General features: G+C 31.0%; 2 protein-coding genes and 1 long non-coding RNA gene across 7 annotated transcripts; 1 reads left to right on the top strand and 2 right to left on the bottom strand.

The window, feature by feature from the left end:
• Window positions 1-372: 372 nt before the first annotated feature.
• On the bottom strand, window positions 373-12,832 carry LOC114944520 (band 7 protein AGAP004871). Of its 5 annotated transcripts, none has more exons than XM_029320467.2 (10): window positions 12,674-12,832; window positions 11,788-11,920; window positions 6,073-6,179; window positions 5,004-5,076; window positions 4,615-4,697; window positions 3,841-4,044; window positions 3,461-3,516; window positions 2,764-2,842; window positions 2,584-2,685; window positions 373-2,443 (listed from the first exon to the last, which is right to left on the bottom strand). In XM_029320467.2, exons 2-10 carry the CDS (start codon window positions 11,879-11,881, stop codon window positions 2,345-2,347), a joined length of 897 nt encoding a protein of 298 aa, XP_029176300.1. In that variant the 5' UTR covers window positions 11,882-11,920; window positions 12,674-12,832; the 3' UTR covers window positions 373-2,344. The 5 variants fall into 5 exon arrangements, with proteins under 5 accessions (XP_029176300.1, XP_029176299.1, XP_029176303.1 ...); XM_029320466.2 differs by having other exon boundaries at window positions 6,073-6,182; window positions 12,674-12,831; XM_029320470.2 differs by lacking the exons at window positions 11,788-11,920; window positions 12,674-12,832 and adding an exon at window positions 11,064-11,175 and having other exon boundaries at window positions 6,073-6,182.
• On the top strand, window positions 12,151-13,939 carry LOC146720825 (uncharacterized). Its single transcript, XR_014925904.1, has 2 exons — window positions 12,151-12,418; window positions 12,509-13,939. It is a non-coding gene; the product is annotated as an uncharacterized LOC146720825 (long non-coding RNA).
• On the bottom strand, window positions 13,433-21,156 carry Gdh (glutamate dehydrogenase, mitochondrial). The gene is made up of 8 exons (XM_029320465.2): window positions 20,551-21,156; window positions 17,921-18,121; window positions 16,699-16,932; window positions 15,650-15,807; window positions 15,400-15,555; window positions 14,801-15,011; window positions 14,553-14,707; window positions 13,433-14,458 (listed from the first exon to the last, which is right to left on the bottom strand). The coding sequence occupies exons 1-8, from the start codon at window positions 20,993-20,995 to the stop codon at window positions 14,342-14,344; spliced, it is 1,677 nt and encodes a 558-aa protein (XP_029176298.1). The 5' UTR covers window positions 20,996-21,156; the 3' UTR covers window positions 13,433-14,341.
• Between the last annotated feature and the right edge of the window lie 1,327 nt (window positions 21,157-22,483).

The following is a 22,483-nucleotide window of genomic DNA, read 5'->3' as shown; positions in this document are numbered from 1 at the left end:
TAGAATAAAAATACACACATAAGTATCCGTGTGTATGCACGTGTATATTATATTATATATAGCTAGTATATATGTATTTTGTGTGTGTGTGTGTATGTGTATGTATGTGTGAAGTGAGAGGAAGATGGATGAGTAGATGATTATACTACACAAGTATGCAGTAGATGCATCGAATGTCATTATTGTGTATATGTAGATATTTATCAAATGTTATTCATCATTGTGATCATATCAATGTGATCAAATCTTAAAAATTCCATAAAATTATTTTTGATAAAAGAAGAGAGGGAGGAGAGGAGAGGATATATATGTACATATATTTTATACATATATTCTTAAAACAATATAGAATTTTGCAACTAATTCTTTAAATAATTTTTCGAAATTTTCTAATTATTTGTGCTCTCTCAATTTCGTAAATAACTACATTGTTGTAAATTAGTAGAAACAACGTTAAATACATGAATTACATTGTGCATCGTCATTCATATTATATATTCAATCAGTTGTTCATTATTATTTTACATATCATATATTGGTCAAAATGTTTTTTATTCTAATAATAATTAGACAAATGCCATGATTTTTTGCATTTAAATTAAAATATGAAAGTGAGATAATTATTTCAGCTCACTTTATTTAAAAACGTCAGTCGAGAGATAAATAAACTGACTTTATTATACTTATTTTATATAATATTATCTAACCGTCATCACAGTTACAATAAATTTTCGTTATAAGTCTTTTGAAACATCACGATAATTTTCATATATTTGTTTCACTCACAGTCAATATAATTCAATACATTCAATAATTCTGCTTTTTAAACTTTAAACAGCTACCATAAAATGTGAAAACTTGATCCCTCTTATATTGGTTACAAGTATGGAAAAATATTTACAACATAGAATAACTATAAATATTAAATAAATAAAACATTTTATAAGTGGTTTTATAAAACAGTAGTAGCCAAATATATAAAATTGTTAGTACATTTATACATATATATGTATTGATTTGATGATATAACGTACATTATATCATGTATATATGCTTTTAAGAAATATACATATATGTATGTCCGCTTTTATCCACTTTCAATATTTTATCAATAATACTATATATTCTCTTCGAGATCATGTAATTTGATTATTCATATATATATTTCGATTTCTTTTAATAAGATAAGTCATCAAAGGATAAATATTAATGAATATACATATAAATCGAATAAACAATGTATAAATATCTAGCTAGCAAGAGTTGCCGATGTTGGACCAAATGATTATATCGCACAGGCCTTTAAAATATAGATATTTCTAGTGACTGTAAAATTTATTATCTCTAAAAAACTGTAATAATAGTTTTTATATTGATTATTATCTCTAAATTTATCAATCAAAAAATATGTATATTGAATTAATCTGTCACACTTGACGTGGTTTAGTGCAATATAGGCAAAATAGGCAAAAATTTAACGAACTGTTGGTTGTTTTAATCAGTTTCGATAATGCAGTTCAATATATATATATATATATATATATATATATATATATATATATGTGTGTGTGTTATATATATATATATATATATATATATATATATATCTGTTAGATTATACGATAGAAATAATCGTTTTTTATATTTATCGACTAATTATTGTGCGAAATAAATTTTGTTTATAGTAATTAATCGTTCAAAATTTATTATATCGTAAAATGGATTGCAGTTTGTACAAATATTACACAATTTGTACAATTTGATGTTAGTGGCAGTGCGAAATCTGTGAACGGATTATTAAGTGTATATATCTAATCATTGTATTTTTTTCAGTGTCGAGTGTTGATTATAAATATATATTTGACCCAAGTGAAATTATTGCGTCAAAATTGGGAGATACGCAAATATATATCGATGTCGTTCAGTTACATTCTATGTCTGTGTTATAAACATACGTTTACATACTTTTTACAGCATGTAAATGTGTGTAAAATATAACTTTGTAAGATTTTCCAAAAATATGTTTTAAACGCAGTCTGTGTACTGTATCTGTATGCGCGTATATAATTCTTCGAATTGAAGAATCTTGCACGACGAAATTATACAACTTACAATTATCCATGTGCATATAATATATCACTTAACGATTACAGCCCGTTTAATTTAAAATTGTCAGATTGGTCAAATATTGGCAACTCTTCATCGTTGAGATATAATATGCAACCTTGTCTAACATACGCGGATACATCGTCAAACGAAACTCTTTATTTTTCAAAGAGTTTGAAGAAAATCGTCATTCTTTTTTTCCTTATATGTCTCACAAATGCGACATTTTTATACGCGATTATTCTTTCGGCAGAGCTTTCATGAAATAAGTCAGCATATCAATCGGTAGCGGGAACACAATGGTAGAATTCTTCTCCGCTGATATTGTGTTTAGTGTCTAAAATTAAAAGAAAATTGCAAAGAAAATTTGAAAAAAAATGCGAGAACGCAATGATAAATGATTGATAACACGCGTCTAATCGATAATAATAAATTAATAACGATATCAAATTAATAATAATACATTATTTGTCTCACCTGCAAATAACGGAGCTGCAAAGCAGCAGGAGAATCGCCGATGACTTCCGACGCCTCTCTCAAAGCCCTGCTGGCCTTTTGTTCACCTTCCGCGGCAATTACCTAAGAATATAATTATCAAATTATCAATATTTAACGATACAAACAAAATGATCAAAGTTTGGTGTTGACGTGACTTACTTTAGCGCGTGCTTCACGTGCGGCTTCGGCTTCCGCCGCCATGGCTCGCTGTAGTTGTACAGGTAGACGCACATCTTTGCTACATGTAAATATTATAATGCAAAAATTGCAATTTATCTACATATATACCTATAACTACACACACAGAATGTAATTGAAAAAAAACAGGTATATGAGCACACTATCAGATTCTTTGGCCAATTTAGACCCGATGACTTTTCTTCAGCAAAAAGGGAGGTCATCATTTCTTATATGTTCTCAATTTTTGTCATCATGTATCTTTATAACAAAGTTTTACATTAAAATTCTATAAAGTAAACTCTACCTGAAACTAAATGTAATTTTGTCAATTTTTATTCATATTTTAACTCTACAAACTTTAGTTTGCGAGAAACTTTTTTTTTCAAATTTTTATTAACTTGAAAATTTTCGGTGCCTCAACATTTTCACTGAGGAAAAATCGTCTCTAAATTAGTCACAGAATTTGGTGGTGTTATCTATATATATGTTTCTACAGTTTGTTTATTGCGGATCTTTTACGATAATTATTATCATCATCATTATCATTATCCATCATCATCATATAAAATAATTACTTTTTAAAATATATATATACAATTAATTATTATTTTCATTATATACAGTAAAAGTGATGGCGTGACATTACAGTAAGAGTAATTTGTGTTACATTACTTACATTTCGACTCGTTCAACCTTTATTCCCCATGTATCAGTAGCTTCGTCTAAGGCAACCTAATATATTTATAATCGTTAAAATATACATACGTCATTAATTCTTGACGAATTCTATCGACATATATTGAACTTAAAAACTTGATTTATTTTTAATATATAGGTACGCACAGAACTGATTGCGAGTCGTGCTTTAATAAATTGTATCTAGATGAGCATTAGAGAATGATTAAAAATTTTATAAATGCAATAATAAAAAAGAATTATCATTAATTTATCGTTTAATTTGAAAAGTTTTCGTACAAAATATCTTTATATCAAAAATAAATAAAAAAATCAACTATGTAATGTTTTTTATTGCAAGTCAAGTTATTTCTCGCATACCTGCATATTTCCGGAGATTGTTTCACGTTCGCTCAATATTTCATGAAGCGGTCGAGTCCCCATAGTATTCCTCAAGGTTGTTTGGGCCAATAGTCTCGTGCTGTGATGCGCGTTCTCTACGTTCGCAATCGAAATGGTCGCGTTGTTAACGCGATAATAAACCACTGCGTCGACGGATACTGTAACGCTGTCTTTCGTCAAGACCTATAATATAGAGTATAGGTGTCAATATATGTATAAATAGATAAATTATAGATAGATCCAAAAATGAAGTTATTGACATTTTAGCATTATATGTAATATTCAAAGTTTCTCTACACTACATTATCCGCATAAGGATATAATACAGAGGAAAAATGTAGGTCGAAAAATAACTGAAAGTAGGATAATTTTTATGCAAAAAAATTTGTGAGAAAACTGACTTTGAATGTTGGAAAATTAATAACATATTTATGCATTTTAAAGTTTAAATAATCTTAGTGACTGAAGCAATAATCACAATTATAACATAACAATGATATGCTTGCAGTTGTGCTTAAAGGAGGCTATTTAGTAGACAATAATTAATAATATTATAGATAATTAATAATATTAAATTACGAAAGAATCAAAGTAAGAAAATGATGATCTTTGACACAATTGGCAATTTTATCATGCATAATACACTACATATTTGCAATAAAGATTTGAAAATTCAAAAATGGTCTGTCAGCTTCCGTTATCACTATTATAATTAATACATATATATATTTAAATATGTAAATTCGATTTTACCTCTTGAGGAGGTACATCGTACGTTCGCGTTCGTAAGTCAACGCGTGCGTAATTGTCCACACACGGCAGAATAAAGAAAATTCCTAGAAACATAAACACACAATATACTATGAGGCTTTATTTAATAATTGCATAAATATAAGAAGAAGATTGCATTTCGTATAATATTGTAGGTGTAATTATTCGGTCTTATATAAGATTACGTGTCTTATATAAGTAACACCTGATACATATATCTAAATTTTACAATCAAACATCGTGTTTAATAGTTATGCAATTATAAAAGTTTCTTATACATATAACCGCGATCACAAGTGTTGTGTTTCAATTAATTACACACATTATAATTAAACGGGTTAACATATTTATAGTTTTAATTCATATCTTACCGGGGCCTTTAGCACCACCCGATAATAAACGTCCCAATCGAAATATAACAGCTCTCTCGTATTCTTGCACGACCTGCAAATCATCCAAAGGAGATACATTTTTTCTGAGATGTATTAAAATAAGAATTTTATTAATAAATAAATGTCAAATAAATTGATGATATTGATAAAAACTTGATAAAAATTGTGATGAGAAATTATAATCACTTATTCGAAATGGCCATCCGAGTTGAAACTTTGTTTCTATATTTAGTCTTAATTTTCTCTTTTATTTTAAAAATTTCAAAATATTTTGATAAGTTTAATTTGTATAGGAATTGAACTTCTATATTGTGTACAAATATATATTATTGTATTGAGATTGAAAGTAGGAGAAAAATGTTGATTCGAATATTGCGAGTATCGCAGTATCGTATAAATTAATGCTTGATTTTATTGCAAAATTAATAATAAAGGCCATAGATGACATAAGAATGATCAATATAATGTAGTCTGTTAATGAAACCGTATACATATATATGCGCGACAGCTACACACTCTGATGCATATCACTCAATGGCTTGCAATATCTAATAATAAGATCGCAGCGAGAGAATAAATATATACATGTATATGTATATTATGGATATTGTTATATAGTATGTATATAACACCATATACAATATATATATATATATATATATATATATATATATATACACATATATTATAGTCAGTGCTGTAACTAGCCTGCGTTAACATTTTGTGTCTTTCTCCTCTTCCGAAATACTTGTATAAGTAATAAAACCATTAAACTCTTGAAATAACAAAAAGGATGTTTATTTGTTGCAAATAAATATTAATAAAATATATAAATAAATATTAATAAAATTTTTTCACAAACTTTGTTCAAATTAAAAAATTTGTTTTTCAAACTTGTTTTATCATCTTGACTTCGTCCCGAAACTTGCGCCCGGTATGAGGGCACCGCTTTAGTTATGGCACTGATTATAGTTACATCGGAATATTTTGAATTTCAGCAAATAGATAAATATATATATATATATATATATATCAAAGAATATCTTACCTTAAAGCAGACAAAGAGAGAGAACGGCATCGTCAAAATTACGACAATCCATGACAATACAACGAGAATGTTACCACATGCTGTTGAGTCTCCTTGTGCACTATCATCTGCTGTAATGTATAATAATAATCCGGGAAATTTTTTATATATAACATAAAATTATATAGAGATATATATAATTATACATATATAATCGCAAAATTATATATAAAATATGTCCATACATAATTAGATAAAAGTTCTTTTTATATATAATTATATATACATTTATATTTCTTCATACATATAAATATATATATGTTTCATATATAATTTGACATGATTATATATGAACCTTTATAATTTATATATAAATTTGTATAATTATGTATAAAAATAGACATATTTTACATAAAATTTTACGATTATACAATTATTTATATATAATTATATATAAAAATTAAAACCTTTTCCCGAAAACGTTTAAATCATTTCAATAATGTTTAAAAAGTTTAATTAATACGCGAATAAAATAAATAATTGGAAGAAAACTCAAATTGTTTTAAACTTGTTTTTTTTACAGATCGATATTTATATGAAATATATTTATAATAGAAGAGAAAATTAAAAAATGTTAAAGTTTAGGGAAAAAAGTTTGACAAATTAAACTCTCGTATTAAAATCAATGACTTTAATGGCCTAGTTTTCCTAGTGTAAAGCAGTCTGTCGATAATTGAACAAGAGTTGAATAGTATTGAACGGCGAATAGTATCAAACATGTGTTCTAAAAAGTTGTCATCAGATAGTAACGTCGACACAATTGGATACCGTCTATTGACTGTCGTAATTGTTTGTGTGACCGACGACACTAATAATCTAGTTTTTCAAGTATGTACATTATAGCGCGTCTAGGGAATACATCTTTCTGTCTCTGTGACATTACTTCTATTTTTATATATAATTTGAGTGAATACAATAAGTATGTAATGATATTATGATTATCCTTGTCGCTATGGAGACAAGAGAAATACACCATTTAACATTTATTTTGCTATTCAATAAAGATTAGTCTTCTATATAGAATATGTGTGTGTATGTACAATATTTGTTAATTGATATTCGTGTAACATATAATAAAATCGATATTATTATAGGAATAAATGTTACACGACAATATCGTTTAGCATTACTTTTTTGGTGTATAAATCTGAATGCTATATCAAAATATATATAAACTTATAAGCGCACGTGCACATAAAAAATATATGCACTTTCTTGATCGTATATTAAAAAAGTGTCGAGGTTTACTTATTTTCTTTTTACTTATTTTCTTTACGGCTATAATAAATAAATCTGGAATACACGTACAAATTTTTAAATAGCACAGGACATTTTTGTACAAAAACAGAAATTGATTACTTTTGGAACGAGATATATAGGTATGTGTGAATGTTTCTGTAAAGTTTCGAGAAACATAGAAGAGGTTTTTTCCTAATATTAGTAAATAACGTAGATGTAGATAATTGTCTTTTGTAACAACTAAATACTATACATTGTGTGTATGTGTTGGGGTAAGCGTGTACAATCGCCATTGATTCCAATGCCTTCGGCTGCTTTACGCGCCGATCAATATATACATACGTCATACATGCACACAACCTACATTCGAAAAAATAATAATGTTACAAAGAGCTTTAGTCGAAGATTTCAGTCTAGTCGCAATATTATTTTTCGAGAAACATTTATAAACGAAGTCTCAATTAATCTATTGCTAGTTTCAAGCAGCCTCTTAAACAAAAGGGTATATAAAATTCATTTTTGAATTCTTTGAGGGAGAGATTCTAATTTGTTGAATTTGTATTTTCTCATTTCTCAAAGAAATTACACCTATAGTAAACAACTTGGAATAATAACCCTATACTTTATATCTATATACATTTATCCAACAGATGATCTTATATAGATGACGATTGATAGATGAGCATGCAGTTGGCAAATATGACACTTTCGTATATAAACTGTCCCGTTAAATCAATAGCTTTTTCCGCCCTCATTCGTCAATCAATCACCTCGATGTAATTGCTTACCAGCATCCGTCATCTCGAAACGATCCCAGATATCTTAATCTCGATTCTCGTTCTATATCACTTTGGACGGAAGCACCGAAATGGCTTTCCCTCTCTTTCCTTTTTTCACGAAGACAATAGTTGTTTCGTATCAAAGAATGCAAATGTAAATGGTCGGAGCACGTTATTCGTCTTTCACGCGATTCATCGCGACTAGAAATGTTGCCGCACAACTTGCCACTTCTCTCTTCCTCCCTCTCATTGTCAGCCCAGTAACCTCTCTTTCGTTCATCCCTGTCTTTTGCCCTCGCCGAAGCAGCATGCGCGAGGTGCGCGTTTGCGCCGCCCTTGTTTGCTGGCTGTTGCCCTTTTTCCACCCACCCTTTCCATTCTTCTTATCCCTCCTTAAATTATATCTACCCCCGTGTAACCCTCCTTCGTCACTTTAATTACGGTTTTCTTTTCCTCTATCTATATATTTCTCTGTATTTATCCCTTCGTCCACCTTGTTTATTCGCAAGGGTGAGACACGTATGTATTTACGAAAATCCTTCTGGTTATATACAATCAACCCGTGTTCCTTCGAATCCAACATTTGTTGCAAAATATAGCATTTTCTCTATTCTATATTTAAAAAATGTAGCATTTTATTTCAGTACGGAGTATCGTTGGAAAAAGGAAACTTCGTGTATTTTCAATTTTTTTGAAAATTTATTATCTCACAGAGAGAATTTTTTCCAGCAAACACCAAGTAACAATTATATAACTGTTAATTATAATTTCCTACATTATAGTTACAATTATCATTACTTATAGTTATAATTACAATTATAAATTAACAATATAAATGCAATATAACACGTGTGTTATATTGCATTTATATTGTTAATTTATAATTGTAATTATAACTATGAGTAATTATAATTGTAACTATAATTGTAATTATAACTATATTGTAATTATAATAATAAAGTTGCATTTATAATTGTAATTATAACTAACAATATAAATGCAATATAACACACGTGTTGGAAATTATAACTAACAGTCATATAATAGTTACTTGGTGTTTGCTGGGTCTCTTAGGAAAATAGTAATATCGACCACAATAAAATATAAAATATGTTCGATGAATTTTACTATGTACATAGTAAAATTTACTATATACGTACTAAAATTATACTATGTACGCACTAAAATTTAAGTATTATATACATATTAATATTTTTTATTGTGATAAATATTAATCAGAGAAATTCTTATAAAATTCTTCCAATACCATATTGTCCATGATTACCACGATTTTCAGGGTAAATTCTAAGAGAAAATTCTCCCCGTGATATAACGTACCTATTCGCTCGTCGGTGTCTGTACTAAATGCATTAAATTTTACAATAATAAAATATTAATATATATATTATCATATAAAACTATCGTGCATGCTACTTGATCGTCGTCAGAATAAATATTTACATCGCTTTCGTGATGCTTATCATCGTCCGATCAATTGCGAAAGTAGAAACAGCAAAAGGCTTTATCGGAATAGTTATCAGGAACGAACTATTCGACGGTGGTGGCGTCGTACATTATTTTAAAAAAAAGGGGGTAAATGTGCGACGTTGTTCTTTATTGTTAGATCGAGATTAATCGAACTAGTCTCTAGACGATTTCGGTCTCTGTTGGATATTTCATTCGACGATGTGTTTATAGCGTTTATAGCGAGTCTATAGAAAGCGTACAAGGTGAATGCTAATGCATCAAGTTCACGCGCGTGTCTCTGGACGTGTAATAGGGTGAATAGGGTGTCCCAGACCTATAGCGAATCATTTGCTTTGCTTTATTTTAAGCTTAAGCTTTATTTTTTCCAAGCAAACATATTCGGAAGTCATTGTACGTACGTCAATTTTCATCAATTTACAAATGTACCTATAGCAAATATCTCTTCAAATTAACTATAAATTATATATATATATATATATATATATATATATATATATATGAATGGTATGTATGTATGTATAATTTATGCATTGAATAAAAGCTATTTTTAAAAAATCAATTGGAAAGAATATAATTTTGCTTCTTGTTTCATATAGGCATCTTCGGTATATTTTCTAGAGAAAAACTGTATTTCAAATCGATTAAGAAAAGATTCCTAGTGAAAAATATGATATTAAGACGAGAGTTTGTAGGTCTATATACTTTGTGTCATATATCGAATATGAACGTATATCGTATACCATATGACATAATGATGATCAGGTCACAAAGAAGACACGATAGACGCGACCCGTCAAGATCGATTGTCGATGCGATTTTTTCTATATTTGGAGCCGTAAAGCTTTATAGTATCAGACTACGCATTGAAGAGTGAAGATTAAATTTTATCAATTAGATTGGAATATTGGATTAATTTTGGAAAAAAGGAGATTAAATTTCTTTCTTTCCATTGACACATTTGGATATCTTTATAATCTTTAATTTCAATTTTCGTTCGCGCAATTGATTATTTTGTTTGCAATGTTTGACCAAAGTTTTAGTATCAATAGCAGAGATATACGACAAGATACGAGACGTCTTATCTGAAAATGATGACTTATTGTAAATCAGAAGAAATTGTAATGTAAAACGTCTCGTACTAAAACGTGGAAAAAGTAGAAAGACATAAAAAAATTAATAAGTTTTATTTTATGATATTATTTTAATAAACTATTTTTGGATTTTGCGCGAAAATATATAATTATTACTATAATTTTTATCGTCAGATTAGATCTATATCGGGAATATAATCGCGCGATATTGCAATTTTAAAAAGCTATAGATTTATATTTTTACATGTACAATACATTTTTAAGATAATCAGTTCCGACTTTTTTGATAAGCCGTATACGATCAATCACTGACAAACCATTGCACGATTCACTATGTTAAAGTTTGGCTACGTACGTATGCAAGTATTTGACCTTCTTTACACTCTTGAAATAATTCATTCCACGAACTTGAGGTTCGAGAACAATGATACACGTATATGAAGCTTCCGTTTGTGACGGTTATGAGAACCTTTATTAATCATATTTCTTAAAATAACTTTTCAAGATAATGAAATAAAATTAATATAAAAAATAAAGATAGAGAGCAAAATAAGAAAGATAAGATGAAATCAATTGAATAAAGTGTATGATTTGTGCTGCTACAAACAAAATCAAAACGAGAAATGAAACAAAATCAAAATTACACACGCATTATTTTTAATTTTTACGTTTTTCTTTTCTTATTTAATCAATGCGATTATAGAAAATATGAGGTAGAAATTCAATGGAAACATATTAACATTAAAAAAATGAAAAAATTGCTGAATCATACGCGGAGAGAATTTTCTCTTAAAATTACCTGAAAATCATGGAAATCGTGCGACATTATAGTATTAGAAGAATCTTATTTACTATGTACATAGTATACTTTAATATGTACATATTATATTTTTTATTATATGTACATATTATATTTTTTATTATATGTACATAGTAAGTTTTATTATGTACATAGTTCCAATACCATATTGTCGCACGATTATCATGATTTTCAGGGTAAATTCTAAGAGAAAATTCTGTGTACAAAATCTCCCGGTATGTTTCAAAATTTTGTTTAATCGTCATTATGGAGAACTCACATCCAATGATTCGCTTTCGGATATCATCAGGTCGAGTGTTAATCTGCATCGTTGATCCATTGCTGTTGCTCATGGTTGCCATAGGTATGGACATATCATTGGTGGGAGTAACCCGTGATTCGAACCTCGCCACCTAATAAACAGTTCATTTTGTAAAAGATAACACATATATATTTGTGTGTGTGAATGTACATACATGAAACGCGCAGTATAAAGTACAAAATTATATTATATATAATATGTTGGGCAATTTTAAGGAATTTCTCTCTTGCTTTTTGACATTTTGTATACGGCATAGAAATTTTATAGATGATAAAACATTTCTGCAATAACTTGTTATACTATATGAAACTTCGTTATTGAAATGTAATAATTATTATATTACATTTGCAGCATTGCAAGATTTGCATCGTTACTGCAGCAATATGCACGGTTAAAAACGTCTGTCTTATACGAGCTGTGAATAATGAGCTTTCATCTCTCTGTTTATGCCAACCGTTCGATTGCAATGCGCTCAATGCGCGCACCGCTGTGCAAACAAAACAACATTTCAACAATAGGAACAGATATGCACATCAATGGTTGAACGTGATCGTTCATTCCGTTCACAGGATTTAATCACTCTTCTCAAGTCAGTCACGAACGTTGGATTCGGTGTTATTATCTTGGATCGCGCCAACTTGCCGGCATACACTTTACACGCGATCCAATGTTGTTACAGATTCACCATCACCCCGAAATTTGGACAGCTTTGTATCCCAGGCAACCGGAATAATTCAACTATTTTACATCATAGGACAACGATCGATAGCAACAAAATTATGCAAAAATCGGAGTAGGTGTGACTTTGGGGTGCGAGAAAGGGTGCGAGTTTGATTTTTGTCACCTTGCTTCGCTGCCGACGACGCGGAACGTGCTGACAGGTCGGGAGCAGAATATAGACGGGACGGGAGTGAAATCGTGGTCGCGGCGTCGCGACGCTTTATAGAGAACGGAGCGGGCGCCGCCCCTGGCGAGTAGCGAGTATAGCGATGCACGCGGAGCAACTTGGACCTTGGACTAGCTCGGGCCGCCCCGACCATACTTTGCCGTCATATACGGCGCGCACACCTACATGCCACCACCTACCCCGCTCGCGAGTTATTTGCGGTATCTCGCATTCCTCCGTGCTCCGCATTTCATCTCCAAATTTTCCCGATATAGATCGGGAGGGAAATATTTCACCCGATTGCGCGCAATCCCCGCTTCGTTTGCTTTTTATTGTATCGTTATATTCGATCGTCCTGTGAACGCGTATTGCTTTGAGACAGATTTCAAGCTTGGAACATATATTTTTTACAATCTTTACACGCGCAGATATACATATGTTATGTGTATACAGTATACGCACACACGATTTTTTGAAATTAAAGTTTATTTTACATTTGATTGTCTTTGAGGGCAAATTGCCAGATAAAATATATACGTAAGTATTTTATGCGCGATTCGTTATCGTTATCGTGAATAATATATGTGAGAAGAGAAACACTTGCAAAGGATACAGGCAAACTCGCTTTTCTTATATCTGCTATTAAAAGGCGAGTCAAGGATACGCGTGAAAAAGGTTAATAACCAAAGGAAGTTAAATTAATAAGATTATATTAAATTATCTAACTATAAATTTTTATTTTTGCGATTTCAGTATTATCGCGCGACAATTACAGCGTATTGTTGCGATGGCACTTATTAAACGCACTCGACATATCGGATAACATTACAAACGACACTTTTGTGCTATTTGCGCATAATTAAAACCTCAATTTCAAAATTGAGTGCTTTTTTATTAACAGAATCTTGCGTGTATATAACAAATGTATGTTCGTATCGTATATCTGGTTAGATACACGTGTCTTGTATCGCTTTCCAAGTTTCGACAAAAGTCAAAGTCTTTGTTGTAAATAATAAAATCATAACGGTTTCTTTCTTGTCAGTGTGTAATATAGCTGGTAATAGTAGTATATAAAATTCGCATGTTCAAGAAAACTAGCGAATTATAGATATTTATTTGCTTTATATAAGACAGCTTTAAAACGTACTATACTTTCTTGTATTTATCAAGTTCACATGCATAAAAATTGGAATATAAAAATGCACTGATTTTACTTATTTGTCAGCCATTTTGCAAAAAGAATAATCAATGTCGATTTCTTTTTGAATGCTATTTCGTAATGCTAATTGACGATTTTTTAATATCCGGTGAATCTTTTTCTATATATATATATATATATATATATATATATATATATATATATATATATATATATATATTTATCTACATATATATGTATAACGGAGGCAAATTATTACAATGTGAAACGTGATAAATGATACTGCTAGACGAGATACGTTTCCATCGAAAGTTTGAATACTACTCGCGAATTGATATAATCGTAATCAACTATCTATGAATTTCTTAGACGATATATCAAGTCATTTGTGATCAAAAGATTAAAAACTGACTTTGTTTTTATCATTATTACAATATTTACTGTGTGCAATTTTGCGACTAAAATACTTAGAAAGCGAGACCGGCCTCTGAGTAAGTAGTAAATATCTTTTCAATCGAATTGGCATATGCGGCTGTCCTTAAGTCGAGCCCAAGATTGAATTTCATGGCAGTCTTCATAATGGCCTATGCAAAAAAGTGTATGTTTATGAACAATGATATTTCGCTCACGTTACGCAAAATGTAAACTTATTACATCGATTAATGTCTAGTTAATTACCCTAGCGGATCTTTCCATTGTATAATCCAGACCAGAATGGACAATGTCTTTTTCGGAAGCACCCGATATACGTTTCTGGAAAGCTTCGGATGGCGTGACGGGAATACGGCCGCCGACACGACCAAACCTACGTTCCAGAGATTCCTGTACCGATTCTACGGACAAAAATACATTTTTAGAGATATTGCGTTTGCACTTTCAATTCACTCAAATTTTTTGTTAAATTTTATAGTAATTGTTGACTGTACCTAAGAGATGATAATTGGACTCTCTCTCATATTTGAAGGTAAGACGGCCGTAGGATACGTGGTTCAAGTTCTTTAGCCATTCGAAGAATGAGACTGTGACACCACCGGCATTAATATATAAATCCGGGATTACAAGAATATTTCTATCAATTAGAATTTTATCTGCGGCAGGAGTGGTCGGCCCATTGGCAGCTTCTGCGATTATTTTTGCCTAAAAAAGTGTAATTTAGATTTAATTAACGCCTCAAGTGTGCTTCAAGACTGTTTCAAGTTCTAAAATTGTATTTCTGTCTTAATTTATCAAATTTAATACGGTATATAAGTGTGGTACATAACTATTTCTCATCAACAAATTTGTAAGAATTTTTTAAAAAAGGCATACGTTTTAAAGAAAAGAATTTTTAAAAATAAGAGCATACAATTTCAATAAATTGTAATTGATTGACTAAATTTTAATTCAATATATATATATATATATATATATATAATAGATATACATAAATACATGTGTGTGTCCAAAATGTAATTTCTTTCAAATATATCTAATATGTAAATCATGAAACATGACGAGTATTTTGTGCAACATTAAATTGCTTTACCTGGATACGTCCGGCATTCTCTTTGGTAATTACTTTTTCTATGGCAGCGGGTATAAATATGTCACACGGTTCGTACATAAGATTTTCACCTTCATATGGCTTGGCTCCAGGAAAGCCAACGATGGTACCGTTTTCTATGCGATACTCTTCTAATTCCTGAAACGTAGAAAGCGTAATTATCGATAAACAAATCTTTCCAATTCGTAGTAAAAAGATAATCACAGTAATCAGAGTACATCTTGCCATTTACCTTTGGATCTATGCCATCTGGATTATAAATGGATCCATCGTGTTCAATCACGCCTATACAAGCCGCACCGGCGCGATGTAAGTAACGCATTGAATGCAAACCTACGTTACCAAAACCTTGGATAATAAACGTTTTGCCTCCCCAACCAGGTGTAGTACCTGCGGATTATTACATTTCTTTATTTATATGTTCTCTCTAAAAAAAGCTGTTTGGTATTCAAATGCCATAAGATATTACACGGAACTTACTGTAGCAGAAAGATAACTACTTTGTAGCCAAAAATTATTTTAAACCAGACAAGATGTTTCTAGATTTTTGGATGCTAAAAATGATATTTTTATAAGCACGTCAGATTTTCGAAATAATTAAGGTTTAATGTGCAAAAATGACTTTCTTTGCAATATTGGATATTTTTTGTGAAAAAGATTAATGTTATCTAAAAAATTTTGATCGGATGTTATGAATATATTGTTCGTCCCTTATAAAATGCATTTTTTTTATTTCGATACTTTTTAGCTGTTATGAAAAATTAAGTTGGGAATTCCTACTCATAGAGTACCACGGATGTCCTATATAAAAAGTAATTTCCAGCTTTAATTTCTCATAACATAATTAAAAACTAAGTTATCGAAATAAAAAAGAATCTATTTTATAGAGCACGAATAATACATTTATCTGATCGAAATTTTTAGTTAACGTTAAATCTTTTTCACAAAAAATCTCAAATACTGCAAGTCAGTTTTTGTATATTAAACCTCAATTATTTCGGAAACCTGACGTGATGGTGAAAATTGGTTCATCTTATTCAGCATCCAAAAATTTACAAGAAATGCCTATGTGGCAAAATAATAAAAAATATTTTTATAAACTATCTAGTGTAATTTTTCATTATAAAATAATCATCTAAATTAAAAACTTTCCATTAATCTTAATTTTAATCGCTCCCAATAATTTATAAAAATCGTATCCGACAATCGATACCGTATTGTACGTAATTAAATACATATATTAAGTTATAAATAAAAGTAACAATTCGCGCGCAAATGTACCAATCATGCTCATATAATTAGCCTCGTTGATAAAATTCTCCAATCCATGAAACACTCCACGACCTGTCGCGGAAATGCGGCCATGAATGCCACCCTGATTAATAGGTTTGCCGGTGACGCAAGCGTGAGCGTTGATGTCGAGATGACCGATAGTTTTTGCATAAGTGTCTGCTATCCAGGACATTTCCCGCTCGCCGGTTCCCATGTCCGGTGCAGGTACATCAACACCGGGTCCTTAAAAAATATATATTATTTGAGATAAAGAAATTATTCGACAACAAATTGCGTTATTCATATGTATATCACTATTTTGTTTCTAATATTAAAATTTAATAATAAAATATATTTAAAAAATCATTAAATTTTGTTCTTATTTTAATCTAATCTTATAATACATTAATCAAATGTTAATTTCATCATTGTTAATTTGTATCGATTATTATATCAAAATGTCTCACATATTTTATTAATTAATATACAATATTTCAATATTGCAATAAAACAGCGAGAATACAGCAGAGTGAGCGTGTGAATTTTTTCATTAAAATGTATAAGATAAAAATAATTTATATTTACATTAATTACACTCTCCTCTCTCTCGCTCTCTGTCTATGTCGTATATATGTTTGAAGCTAATCTATTTGTAGATTCTTAACATGTCTTATCGCTTATAGTTATTTATTCTTTTAGTCACTTTTTTTTTTTATACAGATTCTATTCTTATTTTGTGTAAGTAAAAATTGTAGTAAGTAAAATGCGTTTAAAATTTGTGCTTGTTTATATTAGCTTGTTAAGTTAATAAATTGTGATAATTAATTAGACTACACAACAGTCCTATTTCTGCAATGTGTTTCTGCTATGACGTAACAACGAATGTGCCCAGACAGCACGTCTAAAATCAGGACAGGTATCTTAAAGACTTCTTTAAGACGTTGTTTAGACATCATATCGTAACACGGTTGTAATACGTCTTTAAGATATCTTTATCTACCTTATATATCCCATTTTTAGATATGTTGTCTGGGTGAATTTGCGCGGCACTAAACATTACGGGAAACAGAGAAAACAGATTTTCACGTCTGCTCGCAACAATATCTAAAATTATCGCGCAAACGTCACGCCTCTGTTCCCATCTCTTCATCACAAGTTTACTTTGTTTACGATGATGTAACGTCGCAGATGTTTCTCCATTATTTCTCTTTAACGTATAATGAGAGCTTACCGATAAATCCCTTCTTTGCTAATTCCAATGTAAACCTCCTGGTTATTTTCTCCAATTCGTGTTCCGAATAGTTTTTAGGGTTTATCTTAATGCCGGCTTTAGCACCGCCAAAAGGTACGTCGACGCACGCACACTTGAATGTCATTAGAGCTGACAGAGCCTTTACTTCATCCCGCGAAACATCCATCGAGAATCGAATACCTAGAAATGCATTTTAATTATTAATATCTCTTGTGTACAAGATAGATGTAGAAAACATAAGAAAAGAAAGCATGTGTGTATATATAAATAATAATATAGAAAGAAACTAATTTTTATAATTTGTCTATAATTTGCGTTCGCTTTTAAAACTTCACAAACACATTAATGCATTCTTGTGAATAATTTATTTTAAGCAATTAAAATGCAAATAGACAGGTTTTTCCGCGTTATATTGATGATTGTACATGCCTAGTGATAATTTTACGTTAAAATATCTTATATCTCTCACAAGTAAAAGTATTTTATTATAATACTACAATACAATATACAGGGTGTCTGACATAAGGTGTCACACCGAAAATATACAGGTAGATGTTGTTATTTGGAGAATTTTTCCTCAGTAAAAATCTTGAGACGTCAATCATTTTCAAGTTATAAGCGATTGAAAATAAAGGGTTTTTCGCAAATTCAGGCTTGTGGAAATAAAGTATTGACAAAATCACATTCTCCAATTAATTTCAAGTATAGAGTTTACTTTTGGCGTATTTTATTTTACATTTTTGATCCAAAATTACTCTTCATTAAACCTGTCCACAACGAATTACGAATTTAATTTAAAACAATCGCTGGCGACTTGGCATGAATTAAGAAAATAAAAAGTGCTTTCAGTTGTGTTCTTTCCTTAAAGTTTTATTATATAATTGAGAATTTTATCTTTTTATAGTCGAAATTTTATCTCATTTTGAGTGACAGAAATGAGAAATAATATGGTAATTATATCATTTGTGTAAAAGTATTATTCATCGTGTACATAACGCTTATGGGACTTGATATGCCTTTTGTGAGATTTTTATTATTTAAAAGTTATTTATGAATCTATTACATGCCTCTAAAGCTAAAGTTTTCTATCTTTATTCTACCGTCTCAATGGGCGGAGACATAACAGAGGCATATCTTGTTTAATCGCGAGATGTGATACAATAGGCGTTTTTAATTCATCAGCAACGTAACGTGAGACTCGTGGACTATTTTTTTATTTTTCTTTTCTTCGTAGATAAAGCTATAATATACACAATTGTCAGCACATTTTTTCACAAGTACTCGGATATATAAATACAGGATGTCCCGAAAAATTTAAATTTTGAATCAAAATATCATAGCAAGTTTTTGAAGTAAAAATGTTTAAAACTGGCAAATTACAGAGTACGAGTAAACAAACGCCAGAGTAAATCGCTCGTTGATAGTGTTAGTAGTTAAGTAGTGACCATGTTTGTCTCTCCATTTAATCATAATCTGTAATTTTTATTGATCAGGTTTAAATATTTTGGCCTTAAAAACTATTGTTTGAAATAAAAAATGACAAAAAATGTTATATTTTATAAAAACTATATGCAAAATATAAAAATATTAGCAGCACAAAAAAATTGTTTTTTTACTGTAATTATTACAAAAAAATCTGTATAAAAGCGAGATGCCAAAAATATATGCCTTGTTACTATTGGAAACCGTTATGACATAATATAGTCGTAAACACGTCCATAAATTTGCGAAAATTTTTATCACATACATATGTATATTTGAGCTTCGTTGGATCTCAAGGCTGAAGTCATTAGCAACGAAGCCATAAAAATGTCGTAAGTATTACGCGCACCAATAAATAAATCACTTCACGCAATAACGATAAATACGTAAGTAAATGTCAATGATTATTTTCACATTGTTTTTTGAAAAAAACATTAATAAGTATTAAGAATAAACAATAGAAGGAATAAATGAATAATGATATTTATCATCAATAAAATCTCTTTGTAAATCTTGAATATTATACTTTATCTTTATACGATAGCGACAGCTTTTTAATGAATTGCGTAAATTATTCAAAACATATATTTCATAAAATATGCATCGTCTCGTGTAAAAATGTGTGAACTTATCACACATCGACTAAAGGCATTTCGTAATATATATGAAGCTGAAGGAGTTCAAATCAAGCAAAAATGAGAATAAATAATAACAAACGGAGCAAGTCGACTCGTGAGAGCAATTTCTTTCCACAATTTCCACTGCTTTTTATCATTATTTCAAATATTTCAATAAATATTATATTAAGTTTATAGACATCGTAAAAAAGAATGTGTATGTGTATATATATAATTTTTTAATACCTTTTTATACGATATCTTTTTAAAGAAGAAAATTTGTATTTTATTTTCAAGGCGGATAAACATGTAGGAAAGGCACCGAAGAGGAATAATACCTCGTCGGTGGTAAAGGTCAGCACAAAGGAAAAAAATTGAAATCGATCGAGAAATGCGAGTTCGATATATTTATGATGAAACTGAGCAAAATAAAAAAAAATCGATCGCGATTCGAAATTGAAGAGAGGGAGGGAGTAACAGAAAAAGACTGCCCTCTCTTTTCGCATATACCTCCTTTGCAGGGTATTCGATGGGTTGAATGCTGGGCACGATAGCCGGTGATCATCTCGTAGTCACCCGAGTCACGTCTAAGCGGAAACGTAGTTTCGAGGATATGATCACAGGGCTCCATGAGCATCAAGATACCCTTGACTTTCTTCTTGCGCTCCTCGATGGCTACACGTGATCGTTTGTCAATGTCTTCGACCAATTTGTCTTCGATGATCTGGCAGGCGCGATGAAAAAAGTATTCCACCATATCGAAGAACCTAGGATTCGGGGCTTCAGGCACGTCCTTGAGACGGTCTGGAATTTGGTGATCGGCATATCCGCGACGGGCTGCCGTTTGAACGACAGCCAGCGCGGCGCGCGCCAACATGTTCTGCACGACGTCATTGCTCGACGCTTGCTTCAGACCGACAATCGATGACCGCGTAAGACTCCGTAAGTGAAACATTTCTGCGCGATACGACGATTATTTAGCACGACGACAGCTACAAATAATCAACTGACCTGATTTGACCTGACGTGACGTTTAAAACCCGATCGCGACCTTCCTTAGCAGCCGATCACGACCCGTCGACCTGCGTCGACCGACTGCGCGGACGTGACGCGTCGCGTGACGTGACTCGCTCTCGCCAGTCTCGCCACTCTCAGCGAGAGATTCCTAGAGATTTCCTAGAGATTTCTGCGTCACCCGACGACCGCCTTAAGGCTGTTCTACAATGGAGTGTCGTAAGAAATTGACCTATCACAATCGATTATTTTTGAAATAATCGACTGTGGTTTGTCATGTATCATTTCATGTGCAGCATACTGCCGCAGCAGTTTGTTGCTATTGGTGAAGTTCAATTGAACGAACAGCAAAAGTAGCAAAGCAAAATAACACGCAACTAGTTGATTCCAATTATTATTATTCCTATATTAGTTAAATAATGGATTTTAAGAATAAAATAGATTATTGTGAGAATATAAAAGCAAAAATCGTAATTTTAACCTCGAAATAATAAGAGAACAATAAAATATGCTCTAATAAATTTTGATCACGTGCCTGATTTGTTGCTGCAGCATGCTGCGTATGAAAAGGCACCTGAAGAGTTTCGTGTCGCATGTCCTTATTTTTCCAGTCAAATTGACAGCGCGCGAAAAACAACACCCTCCCGCTCGAATGTCGCCGTGCGAATGACGCACGCGCAGCGCTGTTGGAATCAGTGTTGTTAGACGGGCTAGGTTTTTTCGCGCATGCGCATTGAATGTAGTATTAATGAAGTAGTCACTCGCATGAAATGGGGTCCTGATTTCCCCCTCTGTTTAATTTTTCTTAAATTATTGAAAATTTTTTAAAATAATTAATGAATCGTATAATTTTTATTATAAATATAATAAATTTAATTAAAAATGTTAAATATAAACATACAATAAACAAATAATGAAATTATAAAATATATACATATACGTGTACCTATGTTATAACATACGTAAATTACGAGTTTAGTTTTTATTTATACAATTTATAATTTGAATTATTGATTAATTTTAATATACATAAATTATAATAATACACTTTTATATTACATATATTGTAATAATTTATTTATTTTTACGTACGTTCAATTTATCTGTTTCCTGCGATTCCGCCAAAACTCCGTGGTCCAGGGTTTTGGTCCGTAGTTGCGCGCGCAAACATCATACGTTACTGTAGTCGTCATGGTTACGTCACGGTAATACGCGCATGCGCGAAAAAACCTAGCCCGTCTAACAACACTGGTTGGAATGCGCTGCGCAGCACAGCGCGCAGGTGGTGAGGAGTGGGGATGGTGTGGCAACGGAGCAAGGGAGAGGAGTGGGAGAATGGAATGCGGCACGGAGGTGAGAGAAATGTCACAGCTAGTGCGCAGTTAATGACGCATTATTATTTAATTATTTAATTTTTATCGATTTAATT

The sequence above is a fragment of the Nylanderia fulva genome, unplaced genomic scaffold (genome assembly GCF_048542155.1).
Source record: "Nylanderia fulva isolate GAGA-0341 unplaced genomic scaffold, ASM4854215v1 Scaffold6, whole genome shotgun sequence".
NCBI classification, from domain to species: domain Eukaryota; kingdom Metazoa; phylum Arthropoda; class Insecta; order Hymenoptera; family Formicidae; genus Nylanderia; species Nylanderia fulva.
Note: the sequence above shows the minus strand (reverse complement) of the source record. Positions and strands in the feature narration are given on the sequence as shown.

Bases quoted from the DNA above. Each gene is read 5' to 3' on its own strand.
- LOC114944520 (XM_029320466.2), bottom strand. From the start codon at position 11,881: ATGTCCATACCTATGGCAACCATGAGCAACAGCAATGGATCAACGATG. The intron at 4,698-5,003 runs GTAAGATATGAA...TTATGTTTCTAG, and splicing joins GGGTGGTGCTAAAGGCCCCG to GAATTTTCTTTATTCTGCCG. The intron at 2,444-2,583 runs GTGAGACAAATA...TTTTAATTTTAG, and splicing joins TGCAGCTCCGTTATTTGCAG to ACACTAAACACAATATCAGC.
- Gdh (XM_029320465.2), bottom strand. From the start codon at position 20,995: ATGTTTCACTTACGGAGTCTTACGCGGTCATCGATTGTCGGTCTGAAG. The intron at 18,122-20,550 runs GTATATGCGAAA...ATGCATTTCTAG, and splicing joins TCGAATACCCTGCAAAGGAG to GTATTCGATTCTCGATGGAT. The intron at 14,459-14,552 runs GTAATTAACTAG...TTTTTTGCATAG, and splicing joins CAATGGAAAGATCCGCTAGG to GCCATTATGAAGACTGCCAT.